At 36.2% G+C, this 22,652-nt stretch overlaps 1 protein-coding gene across 4 annotated transcripts in view; it reads left to right on the forward strand.

Annotated features, from left to right (window-relative positions):
• Nucleotides 1–22,652, forward strand: part of ITPR2 (inositol 1,4,5-trisphosphate receptor type 2) — a 470,949-nt gene that overhangs the window by 359,587 nt on the left and 88,710 nt on the right. For all 4 annotated transcript variants that reach the window (XM_072798592.1, XM_072798594.1, XM_072798596.1 and 1 more), the window contains 3 exons: nt 5,058–5,165; nt 9,815–10,007; nt 12,695–12,820. In XM_072798592.1, the coding sequence (XP_072654693.1) occupies nt 5,058–5,165; nt 9,815–10,007; nt 12,695–12,820 (427 nt within the window). The remainder of the gene's footprint in view (nt 1–5,057; nt 5,166–9,814; nt 10,008–12,694; nt 12,821–22,652) is intronic.

The raw sequence follows: 22,652 nt of genomic DNA on the forward strand, positions 1-22,652 counted from the left end.
CTTGCTTCACAGGGTTCAATTCCATGTTTACTGAGTACTCAGTTCTTTCTTCTCCAAATAGCTTACAATGTAGCAGAAGGAATATAAGTACATGAATTAACTATGAAATAAGAAAAAATATTAAAATATTTTATTTCTGCAAACCTTGGGAATTATACCACCATCTGATGTCTAATTGTATTTCTTTTGTCAAGAGGGAAACAGAGAGGTAATTTACTGTGATTTAAGAGTTTTTACCCACATAAACACATAATGAATGTCATTCACTGACTTGTTTCTATGTCAAATATTCATTGTGTCTGTTTGGTGTACCAAGTTCTGTTTTTGGCTCTGAAAATATAGAGGTTAAGATAAGACCCTTGAAAATGTGGTAGCCCACTGGAGACAGCCAACATCTAGTAAGACACAATAGGAGAAATTCTGCTATCTAGATACGTAAAGGGCACTATCTGAAAACAAAACAAGGAAAAGAAAACTCGGCTACTTAGTCAGGAAAGGCTGTCAAGTACAAAGAATGTAAAAAAAAAAATATCCAGGTAGAAAAATAGTACAGTTACTTCTATTTTGTTATTTTCTTATTATATCTTTCAAATTTTCTAAGATATGTGGAGACTACACATATAAACGTGAATAAAAACTTTTTTTAAGTGTTTGAACATGTGAAAGGAGACCTGAGTATCTTATTTTTTTAAAGTGCCTTTTAGAGTGCCACTTATCTGCAATAAAACAAGACAAATGTAGAATCATCTCATTAACACTGCAGGAAAGAGAGAAGTCCTGGTATGTTTCTGTTAAGTAGGATATACTAAATGAAAGTTATTTGTACATATTTGTACTATTAATTCTGTCACATAAAATACCATTATTGATTTCTTAAAATAATTATATTAATTTTGATTCTATAAAGTAACTATAAAGAAGTAAAAGGTTTAATAAATAAATTTATAAGAAAGTATTCAAATTCATGTCTCACTTTGGAAAGCTATCCTTTATTTATGATTTAAGAGGACTGATATTTATATTTAATTTATTGAACAAGTGTGTATTGAGTCTCTGCTATGGGCCAGACACTTTCTAATCCTTGCAAATATAACAGTGAACAAAATGGATGAAAATTTGTGTCCTCTGAAAGCATAAGCTTACTCTGTTGTAGCAGAGATAGTTAATGAAGAGAGCAATAATAAAAATATGGTATGTCAGATCATAATATGTTATGGGGAAAAAAAGCAGGAAATAGTGTTGGATGTGCTAGGAGAGGTGGATGAGTTGATCATTCAAAGTGGTTGGTTATTGATAAGACAATATATGAGAGGAGTCCTGGAGGAGGTAGGATGCAAACCATGCAGGTGTCTAAAGGAAGAGAATCCAGGCAAAGGAAACAACAACTACAAAGCCTTGAGGTGGGTATGTGCTTCTCAGGCTGAAGGAACAGTCAAGAGCTCTATATGACTGGGACTGTGGGAAAGGTACAAGGAGAGGCATTGAGAAAGGTGTAGTGAAGCCAGATTCTGTAGTCTTTATTGGCCGTGGTGAAGACTTGGCTCTAATTCTAAATAAGATGGCAGCCATTGGGGGGTTTGGAGTCAAAGAGGCATGATCTGATCAAAGGGATGACTCTGGCTCCTGTGTAAAGGCTAGACTCTGGAGGACTAGGGTGAATCAGGAAGACCATTTAAAATACTATTGCAGTATTCCAGGTGAGAGAAGACGGTGGCTCAGAGTAGTGGAGATCAAATGATAGACATACGGACACACCAAACACCTGATCATTGCTAGTCGCTGCTCCATGCACTCTGTCAATAAGCTCCATTTCAACTATCTCAGTCTGGCTAGCCCTTCCTAACTAGCACTTTCTTCTAGCACTTCAACACATTTTTTATGACTGTAAAAGCTACGATTCATTGATCTTACCACCTTTTCATTGTCTCTCCTGCCTTCATTTCCTTCCTTATTCAGCTTAGATTCCATGATGCCATTTAAATTCCTTGCATAGACTCTTAATTTCCATGTATTTCTTTTTTAGTGTATAGTTGGCCTTGCCCTGAAAAACCATGAATCTCATTAATTACAACGCTGTTTAACTTTATGCCTGGACCCAGATAGCTGAACCTTGCTGGAGAAAAACACATAAACATGTTTACTGACCTCACTTTGACCATAACAGAAAGGGAGCCCTTAGGATTTCTTGACAAGCCTACTACATTTCCAAATTCGTTCGCTCTCCCTAGCTCACAGTTTCATACCTTCTCTTCCTCAAATTTCCAACACCTTTTCTCTCATCCCCATTATCAGCTTACTACTACACTGAGAAAATGAAAGTAACCGTAGAAAATTTTTTTTCTGTGTTCTCGTCATCCAAACCACCACCCTCCTGAAATTGTGCCCATATTCTCTGCTCTCAGTATGGTTGAATTAGTTTCTATCTAAGGCAAAAACCTTATACTTATATACTAGGTCATTCCATTCTTATCTAGTCAAGATGTTGTTTTAGCAAATGTTCCGTCTCTCTCAAAATTAAGCGAACATGTTATATCTTTAAAAAACCATCTTTATTTCTCTAGCTACCACTCTTACACCAGTACTTTTCAAGAGTTGCCTATATTCATTGTTTATACTTCTTCTTCTCCCATTCTTGCTTAAACTCACTACAGCGTGCTTTGGTGTCCGCCACTCCCTGAAACTTGCTGCCAAGGTTACCAGTGACTTGTGAATTGCTAAACCCAATGACCACTTCCTGGTCCTCATTTGATTCAGCTGTCTGTGATTTTTGACACAAATGATCACTCCCTCCATCCTGAAGTTCTTTCTGCATTTGGCTGTCAGGACACCAGATTTCACTGGTTTCATTCTGATCTCCCTAGCTCGAATTTTCTCAGTCTTCTCCACTATGATGCCTCTCCTCTTCCTACTGTCCATTGGTGTTCTTTGGATCTCTTTTCTCTGACTGAACTCACTTTTAGGTCATCCCATTAGGGATCATGATTTTAAGTATCAGGCATATACTGACAGCACCTCAATATACAGCTCCCGTCTTGACCTCTGCTCAGAACTCATGAAAAATATATCCACCCAACAGCCTGCTCATCATCTCCTTTTGCATGATATATAAAGTTTCATGTGTCCAAGACCAAAGTCTTGATTTTCTTTCCCTAAACATGCTCCTTCTGCATTTTCCTTAGTAAACGGCATTTCTAAACTTTCGGTTGCTCAGGTTAATATTTTCAGAGTCAATTCTAACTTTTCTCTTTCCTTCATGCCCCAGATGCAAACTGTAAACAAATCATGCCAACTTTACCTTCAACAAACTTCTTTAAACATATGCTAATGTGCCTAAATGATTGCAATAATTGTATCCTTTGAAACACATTTAGATCTTAGAAGTATCTACAAGTTGCAACAAATTTCATGACTACAGTTTGCAATAAAAATCTGTACAATTCACATTTAGTCAAGAATGAAATGTAAATGGTTTTCTTGAGTAATTTATAAATAGCCCTGAAAGCCAATTCTAAAATAATGGTTTAAAAAATGATTTACTTTAGAGCAGCATCAATGGAATGAATATTTAAATTGCCATGTTATCACAAGGGTAATGTTTATTAGGCTTTATAGGTTCTGGAGTATTGTTTAAAATTTATCTCCATTCTTCATAATCACAATTTGAATTAACATCTCAGGAATAGCACAAAGATTTATTTATTGCTCTATAATGCTGATGAGAATACAGACTCTGGAACCATTCTGCTTGAGCACAATACTGGCTCTATCATTTTCTAGGTACATTAGTAAGTGCTCTGTGCCTCAGTTTCCTCATCTATACAATGAGGATAATGCCAGTGGCTACCTCAGGATTTCCTCAAAGGATCGAATGAGAGATCAAGTACTTAAGTGTTCAGGATAGTGACTGGCACAGAGTAAGAGATAGGAATGGTGCCAGGAATAAAAGAATTATATGGAAATTCTTTGTTCTTAGAAGCCTTCAGAGAACTTGAGGCATAAATAGAATATCTGAAAGGTTAAAGACCTTGCAGAGTTTCAGGAATTGTTCAAGACAGCCATAAAAGTGGCATGCGAAGGCAATGTGTAGTAGTTATCTACAAAGTGAGAAAACTAGCTAACAAATGTCATAAACATTCAAATGAGAGAGAGAGATTACTTCTATCAATGACAGTTTAAGATTATTTGTGGTGAAATTTTTGTCCTTTAAATGCCCAGTTCCAATTACAATAAAATTGAGATAAAATGCCAATTTTGACATGTGAATATTCAAAAGCATAGGACTTTAGTACAAATTGCTAATGTAGAGCTTTGATTAGATGCCATAATAGAAATTCTTCTGAAATATAAATACCTATTTATTTATGTATATAAGAAGCTGCCTTTTATACTGGTGCTGCTACCTACTGAAGTATCACGCTACTGATCAAGTTTTAGATGTGCATGTAGTTTAAATTTATTATAGGTAGTATCAGTTATGTATCTCTGTGGGTTTTTCTTCTTCCTAGCATGATCATACATTTATCTAAGATATAAATTTAATCAAGAAATATTAATTGAGGGGCTCCCTGGGTGGCTCAGCGGTTTGGCGCCTGCCTTTGGCCCAGGGAGTGATCCTGGAGTCCTGGGATCAAGTCCCACGTCGGGCTCCTGGCATGGAGCCTGCTTCTCCTTCCTCCTGTGTCTCTGCCCCTCTCTCTCTCTCTCTGTCTATCATAAATAAATAAATAAATAAATAAATAAATAAATAAATAAATAAATCTTTAAAAAAAAAGAAATATTAATTGAGCAACTATTCTGGGCAAGCCACAGTCTTCTCATGCTAGGAACATATATATTGCCAAAAGGAAAATGTAAGATTGATATAGTAATAATAGCTGATCTTCATGATTTCATTATTTATTCCTTTCAAATGGACATGCTTTCCTGAAGTGTAATTAATCAGCATTAACCCCAGAACTGTGAAGCTCTGTAGACAAGTGGACAAAGTAATTTCAAAATTTGACCCCAGAAAAGGGAGAAAAAATGGCCTAAACCTCTGCCCTTCTCTTTCCCTCTAGTTGGCCCGTCACAACAAACTCTTACAGCAGATGCTCAAACCAGGATCGGATCCAGATGATGGGGATGAAGCCTTAAAATATTATGCCAACCACACTGCACAGATAGAGGTAACCATCTATTATTTCTTGAAGGGATAAACTGTGAAAATATATGCTCACTTTCTATTTCAGATCATTTTCATAACTGTTTCCTAAAACAATGAAGCAGAATTAAAAAATAGAAAGTGTAAAAGATTTTTTTTACCAAAAGATAAAATTTTTTTTTTTACCAAAAGATTTTTTTACCAAAAGATAAAATTTTACCAAAAGATAAAATGTGAGGAGTGATCTGTAAGAAATCGAGGTCCATATCTTTCAAGTGGTCTTTATTTTTTGGCCAGAACTCTATGTAAGTTTTCTTTTGTAATTGATGTTATTTTTATTTTGTGTTGGTCACGGAAGCAATCATTGCAGAGCAGCGATGCTTTAATGGAAAGATTATAATAGAAACTGTCATGCAAGAAAAGCTTTCTCTGTAAAAACTATAAAAGGCTTGTTTAAAAAGAGATCTCTGTGTAAGACAATGTTCAAAAGTGTGGAAAACACTATCAAGTGTTCATAGCGATAGCATAAACCTGGAGTACTTTAGCAGCTCCCATTTTCAGTACGCAGTAATTGACCTCCCCGCCCCCTGCCATGAAATATTATTTAATAGCTGTTGGCAGTTCAGGAGGGGAAGGTCAACATGGACTTATCATTATGTGTTGTGAGACCCATCTGGCTGTCATTTACTAGCTCTGGTATCATTTTGACACTAGTTGGCAGAGCTAATCAAGCAGAAGTGAGCAGAGTAGTTGACGCTTGTCACTCGTGATTTACATTCATACATTTATTCACTTTGGCGGATATTTTTTAGTTTACAGCAAAATGCATGATGGGTATCACTGCTATTAACTCTCAGGATATATAATCACTATACCTTGCTGTTTGCTATTGCCAAATGTTTGGAATAATGAACATGTCACAAAGTGAATCTCTTGCCCACATTTATAAACATTAACAATACTGCAGCTTTGGTAGGAGACTCAACCTAGTGGAACCCATGAGCTGGACCAGCAGCAAAAATTGTGCTTATTGCATCAGATGCTTAGAAACTGAGAGGCTGGCTGCCTCAGAAAGCTGGAGAAGTTGATGTAGGCTTATAACCAAACCACTAAGATTCTGAGGAAGGTCCTAGAAGCCATGGTACAAAGCTACACAATTAGAAGAGATAGTACTGGCAGTGGGGGGGGAGGGTGGGAGTGAGCCAGAGGAAGGCTTCAGTTAACACCTGTGTGAGAGGAGCTGGGGCTGTTGTTTGAAATTGGACTTTTCTTGATTCCCAATGATGAGGAAGATTTCACTGTAAATACACAAATTTGGTAAGTGTTTGCAGATCATTCACTCTCTATCAGTTATATACACATACAGAAGATAATTCCATGCAGTAAGTGCATAAACAAAGGGCCAAGGAAATGTAGAGAAAACAGAAATTAACTATGCCTGGCGTATTTCAGGATGGATTTCACAGAGACAGTTGCCATAAAGACTATATTAAAGATTGAGTAGAAGTTTCTCTATTTAAGATTTGGAGAATACTTTCGGATAGAAGTAAATGAAGGGAAAGTGTGAAAGAACATATGGAGAGAGGTAACTCTTCAAAAGATTACTCTAGTGATGTTGGAGAAAGGATTGGAAAAGAGAATGGGGCATGGGATGCAGATAGATCAGATGAAAGATATTTTTATAGAAAATAAAGTTGCCTTTTCATTTTGTTGATGGTTTCCTTTGTTGTGCAAAGCTTTTTAGTTTGATATTTGTTTATTTTTGCTTCTGTTGTCTTTATGTTTGACTGGTGTCAGATTGATTGATTTTTAAGATTTTATTTATTTATTCATGAGAAGACACCAAGAGAGAGGCAGAGACACAGGCAGAGGAGACACAGGCAGGCCCCCTGTGAGGAGCCCCATGTGGGACTTGATCCCGGGACCCCAGGATCACATCCTGAGCTGAAGGCAGACTCTCAACCACTGAGCTATACCCAGGTGTCCCATGGTGTCAGATTTAAATAATTACCTTTAAGACCTAAGTCAGGACTTACTGCTTGTTTTCTTTTAGGAGTTTTTAATGGTTTCGGGTCTTATATATAAGTCTGGTCCATTTTGAATTAATTTTTACGAGTTTTTTTGTAAGGTAGTGGTCGTTTCATTCTTTTGCATGTAGCTGTCCAATTTTTCCAAAACCGTTTATTGAAAAGGCTATTATTTCTCCATTGTGTATGTTCCGTTCCTTTGTGATCAGTTAATTGGCAATTTATGTACTGGCCTTTCTTTTCTGTTCCATTGATTTGTGTTTCTGTTTTTATGCCAATACCACACTGTTTGATTACTATAGCTTTGTAATATGGGTTGAAATCAGGGTGTGTGATACCTCCAACTTTGCTTTTCTTTCTCAAAATTGCTTTGACTATTTGGGATCTTTAATGGTTCCATACAAATGTTAGGACTGTTTGTTCTTTTTTCTTAAGGACTCTGTCCTGTTTTGAAAAATGCCATTGGGATTTTGACAGAGATTGCGAATCTGTATATTGCTTTCAGTAGTATGGATACTTTAAAAATATTAGTTCTTCCAATCCATGGGCATGAAATATTCTCCATTTACTTGTAGCTTCTTCAATTTCTTTCATTAATAGCTTATAATTTTTAATATATAGATCTTTTGCCACCTTACTTAAATTTATTCTCAGGTATTGTATTCTTTTTGATGCAATTTGAAACAATTGCTTTTTTATTTTTCTGATAGTTCATTATTGAATATAGAAATACAACAGATTTTTGTGTATTGATTTTTATATCATGCCACTTTACTGAATTTGTTTATTATTTCTAACAGTTTTTTGATGGAATCTTTAGGGTTTTCCATACCTATTATGTCATCTAGACATAGTGACTGTTTTACTTGTTTTTTTCCAATTTGGATGCCTTTTATTTCTTTTTCTTGACTAATCGCTCTGGCTAGGACTTCCAATAATATGTTGAATAAAAGTGGTAAGTGGTAACATTGTCTTGTTACTGTTCTTAGAGGAAGAGCTTTCAGCTCTGCAGTGTTGAGTATGATGTTAGCTGTGACCCTATCATATGTGGCCTTTATGTTGAGATACATTCCTTTTATACCCACTTTGTTGAGAATTTTTATCATAAAAGATTTTGAATTTTCTCAAATGCTTTTTCTGCATCTATTGAGATGATTATGTCATTTTAACCCTTCATTTTGTTACTTTGTTTTATTACATTACTGATTTGTGGATGTTGAAACATCTTTGCATCCCTGGAATACATCCCACTTGATTGTGGCATAGAAACACTATTTCTTAAATGCATCCAAGATTTTTTGTTTGTTTGACACTGTTAGACCAAGCAAACCTTTTTTCTTCCTTATAATAGCAAATAGGTCCAGTTTTTCTTTTGTACAATTGATTTCTTTAACCTATGTTCAGGAATTTTATTTATCACTATGAAATTTCATTTTGTGTGTTTTATGATAGTATCCTCCTATGTAGTTTGCATATTTAATATATTATTTAGAATAGCTTCAATTACAAGTAACAGAACACCAGATTGACAGTTGTTTGAACAATAAAAATATTTGATTGTCCCACATAAAAGGAAGTTTGCAGGTACCAGTAGTTCTACAGTTGATTCAGTGATTCAATGATGTCCTTAAACATGCAGGTCTTTCCCATCTTTCCCTAGGTCTTCCTTATTATGCTGATGATATGTCACCTTATGGTTGCAAAATGGCTGCCAGTGTTTTAGGCATTCTGCACTTATACTACCTTTTGTTCTAAGTGGGAAGAAAGATGATACAAGCCAAAGGAAGAGTTTTTGTGCTGTATATTTAGTTTTTTGTTGTTACTATTTTGTCTCATGTGACTCTCTGCCTTTACCTGATTCCCTTTCTCCCCATCACCAGGATTTTTCTACTTATGCCTCATTTCCTGGAACTAGGTCACACGCTTGCCAGTATAGCAGCCCATGGTAAAGGGGAATAGGATGACCCTTTTGGCTTAGACCAATCCTGATACAGTCTTGAGGGCTTGTTACGTAGGGAATTTCTGTGAAAATATTTAGCCTGTTTTTGTTTTGTTTAGTCTAACATTAAACTGTCACAAATACCAAATAAGACAAGTTCAAAATAATAAATAGTTACATCTGGTTATATACTTGAAAGTAAATGATAAAAATATGTTTTGCCAAAAGTAGGAAAACATTTTAATGATACAAAACATCTTTTTCTGCAGAACTCAGGGCACATCATGTTGAGTAGTATGTCATTTGGTCCCCAACAGCAATAGCTCTTTTTAGGAAGACCAAGCTAAGAATATGATACAGATATAGCAAGTTCTGTGTTTAAGCTTATGTAGCCAATCACTTAGTTCTTAGTTCTCAATGTAGTTGATGAAAATGAAAATGGGTGGCAAAAGTCTAATGTTAGTCCAGAAAAAATAAATATTTTGGGCTTTATCATTTATCACATATTCATGATACACTCATCAGTTAATTTTTCTTAAAGACAACAATGAAAAGTACATTAAGGGATTATTTTAGGTATTTCAAGCTGGCATATTTTTTCCAATCTGGATTCATAAAATATCATTCATAAACTTGTACTAGAAACAAAAAAATACTCCAAGACTGAAGTATCCAAAGGCTAAAACAAATGCAAATTAATATTTTCAGATTGTTCGGCATGATAGGACAATGGAACAGATAGTTTTTCCTGTCCCCAATATATGTGAATACCTCACTCGAGAATCCAAGTTCCGTGTGTTCAATACAACTGAAAGGGATGAACAAGGAAGTAAAGTGAATGACTTTTTCCAGCAAACAGAAGATCTCTACAATGAAATGAAGTGGCAGAAGAAAATCAGGAGTAAGTGCAATAAACTAAAATGGTTACTTTTGAGCAAAATGGTAGATAAATTGGTACTTTGGAATACATAACAGCATTCACTTAAATTGGTTTTTAATTTCTTACCATCTGATGTTACTGAAGTCACTTGTAGGCTTAAGAAGGTAAGCTCAGTCTACATCTGGGTGGGAGCTGAGACACCTGTGGCTTAATAAAAACAGAAGACTAATTAGATCATCTTTTAGTACTGATCGTATAGTTTTATAAACATTATGAAATGCAAGGTTGCAGCTGTGTGTTTCAACTGCTGAACAGCTGCAGGTTTACAGGCCTTGAATAGGTTCTGACTGGCCTTAACAATCAGTGAATGGGATGGAGAGACATAAGCACTAGCACACTTGCTCTCTCTTGTCTTATGATCTTACACGTGGGTAGACGGTTGAATGTTTTCTTGAAAGTCATTCTTTCAACATATCTTTACCTCATCAAATCAGACTAAAAATTCTGTGACATTTCTATTCACATAAAGCAATGTTACAACTTTACTGTTAAAAATTAGTATGATGTTTAAAAAGAAAGTAGTATGATGCTCCCATTATTTACACCTCAGGGATCAAGTCTACTTGGAAATACTGTTTTCAAACTTTAAAAATTTAAAGTTATTAAAATTTACTTTCCCAGATAAGGCATATCATGAGTAGGGAGAAAGTCTTGATTAGATCTTTTCGATTTTGGGGGGAAGTTTCCCAGGCAAGCAGGCCTCTGTTCTCAGTACCTCTATTCAACATTGCTTCTAGTTTTCTAGAAACTTTAATGAGTGTGGTTTATGAATTTGAGTGGAGCTTGAGACACACCATCTTTGGGTAGAAGATTGTGGTGTGCATTGTTAGGCTTTCTTATCAGAATATTCAAAAAAAATTAAGAAATGACTCTCCCTTAGCATTTTGCCATGTTGCACCTTACGGAATTCAGGGAAAATTTTGAGCGCCCAGAATACATATTTGAAGACTCAATAGTTTTAATTGGGACATTTGAAAAGCACACATTTTATCCTAGTCAAAAGTAAGTTGAATAAGGAACTAGTGCTTGTGGGATTTGTTCTTTTTTGAATAAATATCTTAGCATTTACTAGAAAACAAATCTTAAAATAATTTCCAATGTACATCTTACATTTAAAATTTGGAAGCAACTTACTAGGAGTTATACATAGAACTAATTCATTAGATGGATATACTACACATATATGCATCATCTTATAATTTTGTTTTAATGTTCTGCTTTTTAAAATGAAGACCCCTAATTCAGAAATGATGGAGATGCAGATGTTTACAATGTAACATACATTAGTCAACTAAACACCATGGCAAATCACAGCCTATTCCTTTGTTGGATGCTTCATTCTAAGAGAAGGAAAATAACATACTGAAGGGAAGTGCAGTTTAGAAGTAAGCAGAAGATCCCAGATTGGAATTCACAGAACATAATTGGAAAAGTTTATCATTTCTATTTGAAATTTGATGTGCCTTTCCCCCTCAAGTAACTCCAATATTTTATCTACTGTTTAGATAGTAAAAGTTAAGAATGGACAAGACCTGGAAAAGTCATGTAGTCAAATCTGTATGCATTGAATATCTATTCAATTGTTTAGAGGAGGTAGAAAGAACCGATTTTTGGTTAGCATCAACTATGTTCAGTACATGAATTTACTAATTCATTTCTGAAGACAAATATGGAATGGACTCTCTTTTCTGAAAATATTCAGTAAAGCCTCTCCTACTTAGTACTATTGTATCTTTCACATTTTTTCTGCTGTTACAAACCCAAGTGCTTAGGAAACATTAAGGTTTAAAACTTAAGATATCATAAATCACTGGTTCCCAGTAAGCAATTCTATGCTGTGCTGTTAAGTTTCAGAATTTCAGGTAACTGACTGGGTTGTAGGAATTTTTGTCAGACATGTATTTGGCTTGGGCTTTTTATTTGACTGTAAAGAATGGGAGTGGTACCAATTTATCAATATTACTGGATTACAAGATGATATATACTATTTTATTAAGGAGGGCACCAGGCAGCCACTAATCTGTCTTTCCCCTAATCAGCCTAGGGATGTATTAGAGAGAATTATTACAGAATCACTTTTTCTGACCATGGTTAGCAATTGCAAAATTAGTCATCTTTTAACCATGGCTTAGGTGTAAATCGGCTAAAGAATAAAGAAGGAATTGATGAGGAAATTAAAACAAGATGAAATCAGAGAGAGAGACAAACCATAAGACTCTTAACTCTAGGAAACAAACTGAGGGCTGCTGGAGAAGGTAGGGGAAAGGAGTAACTGAGTGATGAGTATTAAGGAGAGCATGTGATATAATTAAAGACCACTGAGTGTTATATACAACCGATGAATCACTGAACTCTACCTCTGAAATTAATAATACACTATATGTTAATTAAGTTTAAATAAAAAAAAGAAAAAGAAAATATATTTTTTCCTCAAAAAAAAAAAAAAAGGAATGAAGGAATCAAATAGAAAACTTCCTTATGGTATTGATTATATAAACTTTCTTAAGTCGTTTTGAATATTTATCTAAATATGCTTTTATACTACCTTACAAAAACACATTTGGTAAAATGTTATTTCAGTAGCGTTCATATGTTGAAACCAAAATTAATTATTCTTTTTTGTCCCATTACAACTTTTTGCTTACTAGATAACCCTGCACTGTTCTGGTTCTCAAGGCACATATCCCTCTGGGGGAGCATATCCTTCAACTTGGCTGTGTTCATCAACTTAGCTGTTGCTCTTTTCTACCCATTTGGGGATGATGGAGATGAAGGCAAGTGCTTGTTTTTCTTTAAATGATAAATATTTTAAAGTTCTAAAAACAATACTCTTGATAATACATTCCTTGGCTATATAGAGCTTCAAAATAAAAATAATGTAATTCTTGTAAAATAAATTTTTCTGTAATCATTAAAGTAGAGAATGGTGATAAGTAGATTTAGTCAGGAAACTGGTCAAGAGAAATGTTAGTTTTCAAAAAGGTCATATACAGAAGAGCTATTAGTATATGCTATACTGGCCGACAAGGCAATGAACAATAATTATTATATCTACCTGATTAATATTACTGAAAGCATTTTTAATATGGTTTCTCAAAATAAGAAAATGAGAAGTGCCAAAATATTTAGTGTGTTACCTTAAATAGTGGAGTTTATATTCCCTCTTCCTTGCTTCCTGTCTTATCTAAGGTTTTTATAACGAGCACAAGTAGACTCTGAAAAAAAATTTTTTAATGTACAGCATAGGACAGAATATGATCATAGAGAATATCTTAGATCTTAGATTAGAAAGCTAATTCTTGTTTCCAATCTAAGAGTCTCTACATGGGTGACTGACTGAAATTAATATTACTATAATAATAAATGAAGTTTTACAAAAGCAAAGAAGAGAAACTGTCCCATTTTAAGTGAAATGAGAAGTAAAGGTGAAATATGCTAAAGGGTGGGACCATGGGAATCAAGTTTTTTTTTAAGTCTGGCAAAGTGCATGGGAAAATATATTACAGCCTTGGTATACAATCTGGTAAGTACCTTCAAAATGTGAGTGGCAAGAATGATTTGAAGGAAAAGATGAAACACATCAGCAAACTTGAATCACAAATTGCTTTCGTATCTCACCTGTAGGACTGTTTTAAGAATTTAAGGAAATACTCTATAGGTAAAGCATTTAGAATAGTGCCTGGTATGCATTCTGTGAAGCTTTCTTATTGTTGATGTCACTGTCATTACAAAGTCAATATTAATACGACAGAGGGAAGCCCAGTGAAAATGATAGTATGATGAGAACAATAGGTATTTAAGCCTGTTTCCGATGAACTAGAGGTGAGCATGAAGGGAAATAGGAGTCCAGGAGCCATTTGCTATTTCAAATCTCCATTACAGGTAATAGACATCAAAAGTCTTAATCTTTAGGTATAATATGAATGGTTATAAAAAAGTTTGATTTTGTAGAAGGCATGCCAAGTGCTGAAAGAAGAATACTAGGCAGTGGAAGAGTTGTGTGATGAGTTAAAGAGCAAATGAAAACAGAAAATATTTGGCCATCCATTGTGGGAAGTTGCAGATACAGCAGGAAGTGGAAACAGCTTTCTTTTCACTGTGTTTAGTCTTATTTAGTGATGATAGCCCTCTTGGCACAGAAGAATGTAACTCTTGTAAGGAGAGAAGTCCAGCATGAAATGATAAATTAGTATCATCTGTGCCAGGACGTTAAGAGTAAATTGTAGAGTCCCAGCTAATAGAAGCATAAAGTCTTAGATATGGAAGCAATTCTGGAGATCATCTAATATCAAATCCTCATTTGACAGATAAAGAGATGGAATCCAAGAGGGGCTAACAAATGGTAGATCTTAGAGTAGAAGGTTAACTCTTTTGTTTCCAATCCAACAATTTACTACATAGATAATTGGGTTGGAAGCATATAGATGATAGGAAGAGAACAAATCTTCATACAGAATATAATTTTTTCTGAGTTCCATTCCATGATATCCCTTACTTGACCACTAGAGCCAATGTATATAGCCTCTGCTGCCACCTATTGTACGTGAACTATAATGGTATGGGTAATGCCACCCCTCTAGACATTTACCTTTTACTCATTCAGGAGAAAGTAAAACACCTGATACACTTTTGATATTTGTCTAGTAACAGTCACAGTAGTAATATTGATAGTAATAACAGCAGCTGATATTGTTGACCATTTAGATTGGGTCAAGCAGAATGCTAAGCACTTCCCATACATAATTTCATTTACTCTTCCTGACAATCCTATAAAGTAAGCACTTCATCTTTATGGATGAAGATCTGAGGCTCGAGAAGATTTTCCCAATAATTCAGGAGTTGATATGTCCATAAATATGTATTTTTTTAACAAGCTTCTGAAGTATTGCTGATGCAGCTGCTCATTGAGCAAGCCCTTGAAACCACACATGTAGTAGGGTTTGGAGTAAGCCTGCAGCATCAGAGAGAAATAGGACTAACAGTAATAACCAAGATGGAGGCTCAATCTTAGGTATGTGCGTTGGGTGGGAGGCGCTGGCTCTAAGAGAGAAGAGAAGGCATGAGCGGCCATTTTGGCAATATGGAATCCCAAAGTCATGTTTAGGTAATCTAATTACAGTTCAGATGAGTTATTCATTTTCAAGTCTATGAATACAGTTAAAATTTTAGCCAGGATTAGCTCAGTCTCTAACCTTCAGTTGTACACTATGCATAGCTAGGAAGACTGAGAAAACAAAGTCAAAACTAAGAAGCATACTTGGATATCAGAACTGTCTGAAGTTCTCTAATGCTGGATTTTGTCAAAGTTTGAATGACTGCTTGCCAGGAGCACTTTGAGGTGATTTAAAGGTGGATTAGTTGAGCATTAACATTCCTTCCAAAAAGTACTAAAAAATGATGGAGACATGTCAAAGAACACAAGACCCAACTTGAAAGACCTCCCAGTGACATCTGCAGAAATTTTGAGAAAACAGTAAGTATTGACAATAATACAAAAGAACACATACAAAAAAATAAGAATCCAGGAGCCCATATGTGTTGTGAGAGGAGAAACCTCCTCCTTACAATAGTATTCTGATTAATAAATATAGAAGGAATGATGGAAATAGAACATCACCATTTGGCAAACAGCACGTAGTTAAGAATCATCAGTGGATGCTAAAATTAATAGGTGAATGTTAGATGAAAAAGTATAATGAGAAACAGGATATTGATATAGTTTCAAAGTATTTCACCCAACATACTTACTAATTACAAGAGGGTAAATAGTAATCATAATATGGATAAATCACTTTAAGTGATCAACGTTAATGTACCAGTAATGAGACACAGCAACATTGAGTGCCTCTTGATATGATACACTGACATGAGGATGGTGTCATGTACCAAAAATATGTAAATTGAGGAAATTTTAGACAACAAACTCAAAATGAAGGACATTTTTCAAAATAATTGGTCAGTAATCATTTGGCTTATGAAAAGATAACAATAGAGGAATGGTTCAAAGTAAAAGAAATTAAAGAAACATGACAACTGATGCACTATGTGACCCTGGTAAGAAAAAGGATATTAATTGGGGAATTGATGAACTTTGAATAAGACCTATAGACTAGGTAAAAGTGATGTATCATAATAAAACATGTAGGAATAAACTTAACCAAGGAGGTGAAAGACCTGCACTCTCTGAAAGGTATAAAACACTGATAAAAGAAATTGAAGATGACACAAAAAAATGGAAAGATATTCCGTGCTCACAGATCGAAAGAAACAATATTGTTAAAATGTCAATACTGCCCAAAGCAATCTGCAGATTTAAAGCAGCCCTATCAAAATACCAACATCAGAGCCTAGGTGATTCAGTCAGTTAAGCTCTGCCTTTGACTTAGGTCATGATCTCAAGGTTCTGGTGTTGAGCCCCACATTGCGCTCTCTGCTCAGCAGGGAGTCTGCTTCTCCCCCCTCCCCCCCCGCCCCCCCCCCCCCCGTGTGCTCTCTTTGTCTCTCTTTCTCTTGCTCTCTCTCTCAAATAAATAAATCTTAAAAAAAATACCAACATCATATTTCACAGAACTAGAACAAATAATCCTAAAATTTGTATGGGACCACGAGAAGATCCTGAAGAGCCAAAGCAGTCTTGAGAAAGAAGCACAAAAATGAAGGTATCACAATCCCAGATTTCAAGTTATACTACAAAGCTGTATAATCAAAACAGTATGGTACTGGCACAAAAGGAAGACACATAGATAGATGGAACAGAAAAGAGAGCTCAGAAATAAGCCCACACTTTTACGGTCAATTAGTCCTTGACAAAGGAGGCAAAAATATGCAGTGGGAAAAAGAAAAGAAAATCTCTTCAACAAATGGTCCTGGGAAAACTGGCCAACTACTTGCAAAAGAATAAAACTGGACCACTTTCTTATACTATACACACACAAAAAAAACCCAAAATTAATTAAAGATCTAAATGTGAGATCTAACACTCCTAGAAGAAAATATAGGCAGTAATTCCTTTGATACCGGCCATTGAAACATTTTTCCAGAAATGTATCCTCAGGCAAGGAAAACAAAAACAAAATTAAACTTTTGAGACTACTCCAAAATAAAAAGCTTTTACATAGCTAAAGGAAACCATCAACAACCTACTGAATAGGAGAAGATATTTGCAAATGATATGTATATCCAAAGGGGTTAATATCCCAAATATATAAAAACTCAAAATATTTTTATTTATATATCAAAATATATGAACAACTCAACACCAAAAAAACCCAATCCAGTTAAAAAATGGGCAAGGATGTGAATATATATTTTTCCAAGGAAGATATCCAGATGGCCAACAGACATATGAAAAGATACTGAACATTACTAATCATCAGGGAAATGCAAATTAAAACCACAATGAGATATCATTTTACACCTGTGAGAATGGCTAAAATCCAAACCACAAGAAGTAGCAAGTGCTGGCAAGGATGTGGAGAAAAAGGAACCCTTGTGCACTGTTGGTGGGAATGCAAATTGGTGTAGCCACTGTGGAAAATAGTGTGGAAGTTCCTTAAAAAATTAAAAATAGAGTTACCATATGATCCAGTAATTTACTGAGTATTCATCCTGAGAAAAGGAACACACTAATTTGAAAAGATATATGCACCCCTATGTTTATTTCAGCATTATTTGCAATAGCCAAAATCAAGATATGGAAGCATCGCAAGTGTCCATCCATAGATGAATGGATAAGTGAAATAAGTCAGAGAAAGACAAATACAGTATGATTTCACTCATATGCGGAATTTAAGAAACAAAATAAATGAACACATGAAGGAAAAAAGACAAAAAGACAGCCTCTTTTTCTAAAACGATGTATTTATTTGAGAGAGAGTGTGTGCAGTGGGGGAATGGGGCAGGAGCAGAGGGAGAGAAAGAATCTTAAGCAGACTTCCTGCTGAGCACCGAGCCAGGTTGGGGCTCGATTGATCTCACAACCCTGAGATCATGACCTGAGCCAAAATTAAGGCTTGGACACTTAATCGACTGAGCCACCCAGGTGCCCCTGCCCCCAAAAAACCACATCTTTAAATAAGAACAAACTGGTGGCTGCCAGAGGGCAGGAGGGTGGCGGCGGGGGGCAGGGGGAGGGATGAATGAAATAGATCAAGGAGATTAAGATAAGTACACTTATATTTTTTGTTGTTTTTTTGTTTATTTATTTATTATTTTTATTGGAGTTTGATCTGCCAACATATAGCATATCACCCAGTGCTCATCCCGTCAAGTGCCCCCCTCAGTGCCCGTCACCCAATCACCACATCCCCCCGCCCACCTCCCCTTCCACTACCGTTTGTTCATCTCCCAGAGTTAGGAGTCTCTCATGTTTTGTCACCCTCTCTGATATTTCCCACTCATCTTCTCTCCTTTCCCCTATAATCCCTTTCACTATTATTTATATTCCCCAAATGAATGAGACCATATAATGTTTGTCCTTCTCCGATTGACTTACTTCACTCAGCATAATACCCTCCAGTTCCATCCACGTTGAAGCAAATGGTGGGTATTTGTCGTTTCTAATGGCTGAGGAATATTCCATCATATACATAGACCACATCTTCTTTATCAATTCATCTTTCAATGGACACCGAGGCTCCTTCCACAGTTTGGCTATTGTGGACATTGCTGCTATGAACATTGATGAGCACTGAGCAGTGTATAAAATTGTTGAATCATCACGTTGTTCATCTGAAACTAATATAATGCTGCATATTAATTCTACTTCAATTTTAGAAAAGATAAAAATAGCGTATCATACTACTTTCTTGATATTGATCATTATAATGTGGTTATGTAAGGTGGAATACAGGTGAGGGGTATATAGTAACTTTGCATTATATTTGCAACTCTTACGTAAATCTGAAAGTGTTTTGAAATGAGAAGTTAAAAAAGAAGGAATAAATAAATTTGATGATTCTGTCCAACCTTAAAGTCCTGGATTCTGGATATAGATGTTAATCATGAAATCACCTGGTAAATCCTTGGCCAAAAAAAAAAAAATTTGGTCAGAATGAGCCACCTTTTCAACCCCAGTACTACAGGCTGCTCCTGTAGTCTGTGGCCACTGTGGCAGTGAGGACAGAGGGATTGGCAGAGGCTTTGGGCTGCGTACGCTTTCTCCAGGCACATTTTCCAGCCTGATCACACAGAAGCTGGAAATTACTTAGATCTGGTTCACTGTTGGGTTGTAATATTGACTGAGAGAGCATTGTCTCCTTTTGACCAGAATAGCGTCATATAATAACTAAAAGGAGATACTTAAGGAGAAGGTGATTTTCAGAGCATCAGCTTGTAGCACACCCCCTCCCCGACCCCCACTGTAGATGGTTGTCTTTCATTGCCAGGCTTTGAAGAGCTCAGTTTGCCTTTTTCTTTTTTTTTCTTTTTCTTTTTTTGTTGAGGAAAAACATTATGCAGCTGTTTTTTATTCATAACACCTTAGTTTCGTGTAAATATATTGCTTTAAATGTGGTTGAGGATCTGTATAGGATTCAAGAACAGGGGGGCAGCCCGGTGGCCCAGTGGTTTAGCGCCACCTTCACCCTGGGACGTGATCCTGGAGAACCAGGATCACGTCCCAGGTCAGGCTCCCTGCGTGGAGCCTGCTACCCTCTCTGCCTCTCTCTCTCTCTCTCTCTTTCTCTGTGTGTCTCTCATGAATAAAAACAATAAAATATTTTTTTAAAAAAGGATTCAGGAACAAGGGAGAATAGCAACGACAATCTTCAAACATTGAAAACAAAGAAATTCTTTTTTTTCCTTTCACTAAATACAGCTTTCCCATAGACTTCCCTAGACTGGTCTGCAGTCTGTGAGAGGAAAAGAGGCTTCGGGCATTCTGAAGAGACTGCAGTGTAAGCTACAGGCCCAAGCAGAAGGCTGAAACCCTGACCTCAGTCCATCTCAGGCACATTCTGGGAGCAGAAGCAGATTCTCCAACATTTCCTAGTGTTCCTTCCTTTTCATCACTCACATTTTCCCTTCCCTGGCTAACTAATTCAGTGCCATAACAATCCCCTCACTGCCTTTCCTGATTATGTTGTCCTGTAGAGGGCACCTGACAGGAATGTGTGGCTTCTGCTTTGGTTGGAAAGGCAGCTGGACTAGCTCCTGAGAGCCTGAACAGTAGGGAGGTGCCAAGGAAGGCCCCTCAGGGCAACTGAAAGGCCTGGTACACCCAAAGAAAGAGCACTACTGACCTTTGGGAAATGGAGGACCTCTTGGCCTGAGGCTGTCAACTCTTGAGGGCAGTTCCAGTTGGCCTCTCCTTTATCCCACACAATTCAACCTGATACCTGGGCTCTAGGAAACTCATAGTTAGATGTAATAATGAAAAAAGTTCATGCACAACACTTTTTAGGCCATTCTAAATATGTTTTGCCCTCTTCTCATTTCTTCTTTACCAGTTTTGGAAGGGAAGCTGTCCCCCCCCCACCCCTTGACCTTTCCCAATGATATGGATTGATTCTGATTGGTCATTTCCCACCAGGAATCACAGGCCACTGATGCCAGGTTTCCCAAGGGAGTGAGCTCATTCCTCATTTATTCAGGAATGCAGGGTTTATTTGTGTGGCTATAGGTTTGGGTTTGGGTTTCTTTGTTTGGTTGATCAGTTTATTTATTTAACATATGCTTCTCTAAAAAGGAAACTTGTTGCCCAAAGTTGAAGAATGAAGTTACGGTGGTTTTGGCTGCTAGAGAACATCCTAGATGTCCATTCAGAAGTTGAACATTTGCCATGCCAACTGTCCCTGCCCAGTTTGGCAAAGTGCAGAAAATTGCTGCCATGTGAATTTTTTATATCCAGAGAGCATATGACTTTTTTTTTAATCAGGTTCAAATTTAGAGTGCAATTCTTTTTTTCCCTCAAGTGCTTTGTGTTAAAGAAAATTAAGTTCTTCAAGGTGATTTAAATTCATTCAACTTAATAACAACCATTGATGAAGTGTGGTGATGTGCCAGGCACTGTATGAGGCCCTAGAGACATAGAAGCTAGTAGAGCTGTCCTTGTTTTCAGAGAGTGCATGATCTAGTTAAGAGAGGAAGAAATGAGTAAGGCACAATATAGTAAAGACTACCCATGGATTTATGGATGGATGTCTACTTTAGCTGGATTGAGGTAGGGGAAAGAAGGAAGTCTTAGGAGGTTACATGGGAGGCAAAAAAAATGGAGAGAAGGTAGGAAGCAGCATGTTCTGTACAGTGAACTATAAACAAGTCATGGGAGGTGGATAGGAGAGTTCCATTATATGAATTGAACCAAGGTCTCCAAATTTGCTGTTTGAATTTTCTTCCATAAAGGACAAATTTCATACCTTCTGAGATTTGAAAATATGTAGAGCGAATTCTAAAAAATTTTTCCATTATTAAAGTAACAATGCTTATTATAGAAAATAGATACAAATATAAAGTATTAGAAAGAGTCCCCTCTCCCATCCTTGGTAGGTAAAAACTGGTTTGACAAACCATACTCTCTTCTTTAGAGTTTATCAGAGTTTCAGTGTTTTGTTTTTGACATTAGGTCTTCAGCTAAAAATCAATGTGACCATTCTTTTAGAAAATGTTTATAAATTATTGACAACTGACAATTGGGAATATTTGTCAATAGTCATTTTAAATAACTTTTAAGTTTATTAATTTCACAAATACGTATTTGGCATTAAACTACATGCAAGGTACAATATTAGATGATCTTTGAGTTCTTTCTACAAAGGGATCAAGTGCCCAACTTTAAATGCATGGTTATAATTTAGGGGAAATCTTGGCAAGCCAAATATTGCCTAGGAAAGAATAGTCAAGATGTGGTTAGCTTATTAGGCATTAATAACAATGAGCAGTATAACTATCAGTGTCAATGCTAGGACTTGTAAAATAACATCACACCAAGACACTGCTTGTAATTCTATACTGAAGAGTCCAATGACTGGCTAAAAGTCATTAAATGTGCAGGTGCTGGAAGTTTTAGTAAACTTAAGAGTGAACCTCTACAAGTTGATGAATTTATAACTGGAGGTTTAGATATTTACTCAAAATGAGCTCACAGATTATGTTTTTGTTTATTCATTTGATCTGTAAGTATTTACTTGTTGCTACATGCCACATACAATAGGTCCAGAGATGATCCTCACTCTTAAAGTTTACATTGTGATGGCATCCAAATAAGCATGAGAGAAAGTCGACGGTCTTATTCTCTCCATGGCTCTTTGAGATCTGTGAAGTCAGGGCAGTTGGTGGTCAGGCTATGTTTTGGTAGACACAAAGTGCTTGTAAACCAACATTGTAATAAACATGAGTTGGGTACCCATTTTGTTAGCATTGTCAGAGGATGGGAATTAAGGTAATTTCTAGAGAAATGTATTCCTTTTCTTTCTCCATCCCCAAAATCATCAGGGCATAAATTTGGTGAGCGAGTGGGGCTCCTGGGTGGCTCAGTTGCTTAAGAATCTGACTTCAGCTCAGGTCACGATCTCAAGGTCCTGAGACGGAGCCCCACATCAGCTCCTCACCTTGCCATGCTCCCTCTCTCTCTCCCTCTTTCTCTCACAAATGAATAAATGAATAAAT

Source organism: Canis lupus, chromosome 25 (genome assembly GCF_048164855.1).
Source record: "Canis lupus baileyi chromosome 25, mCanLup2.hap1, whole genome shotgun sequence".
Taxonomy (NCBI): domain Eukaryota; kingdom Metazoa; phylum Chordata; class Mammalia; order Carnivora; family Canidae; genus Canis; species Canis lupus.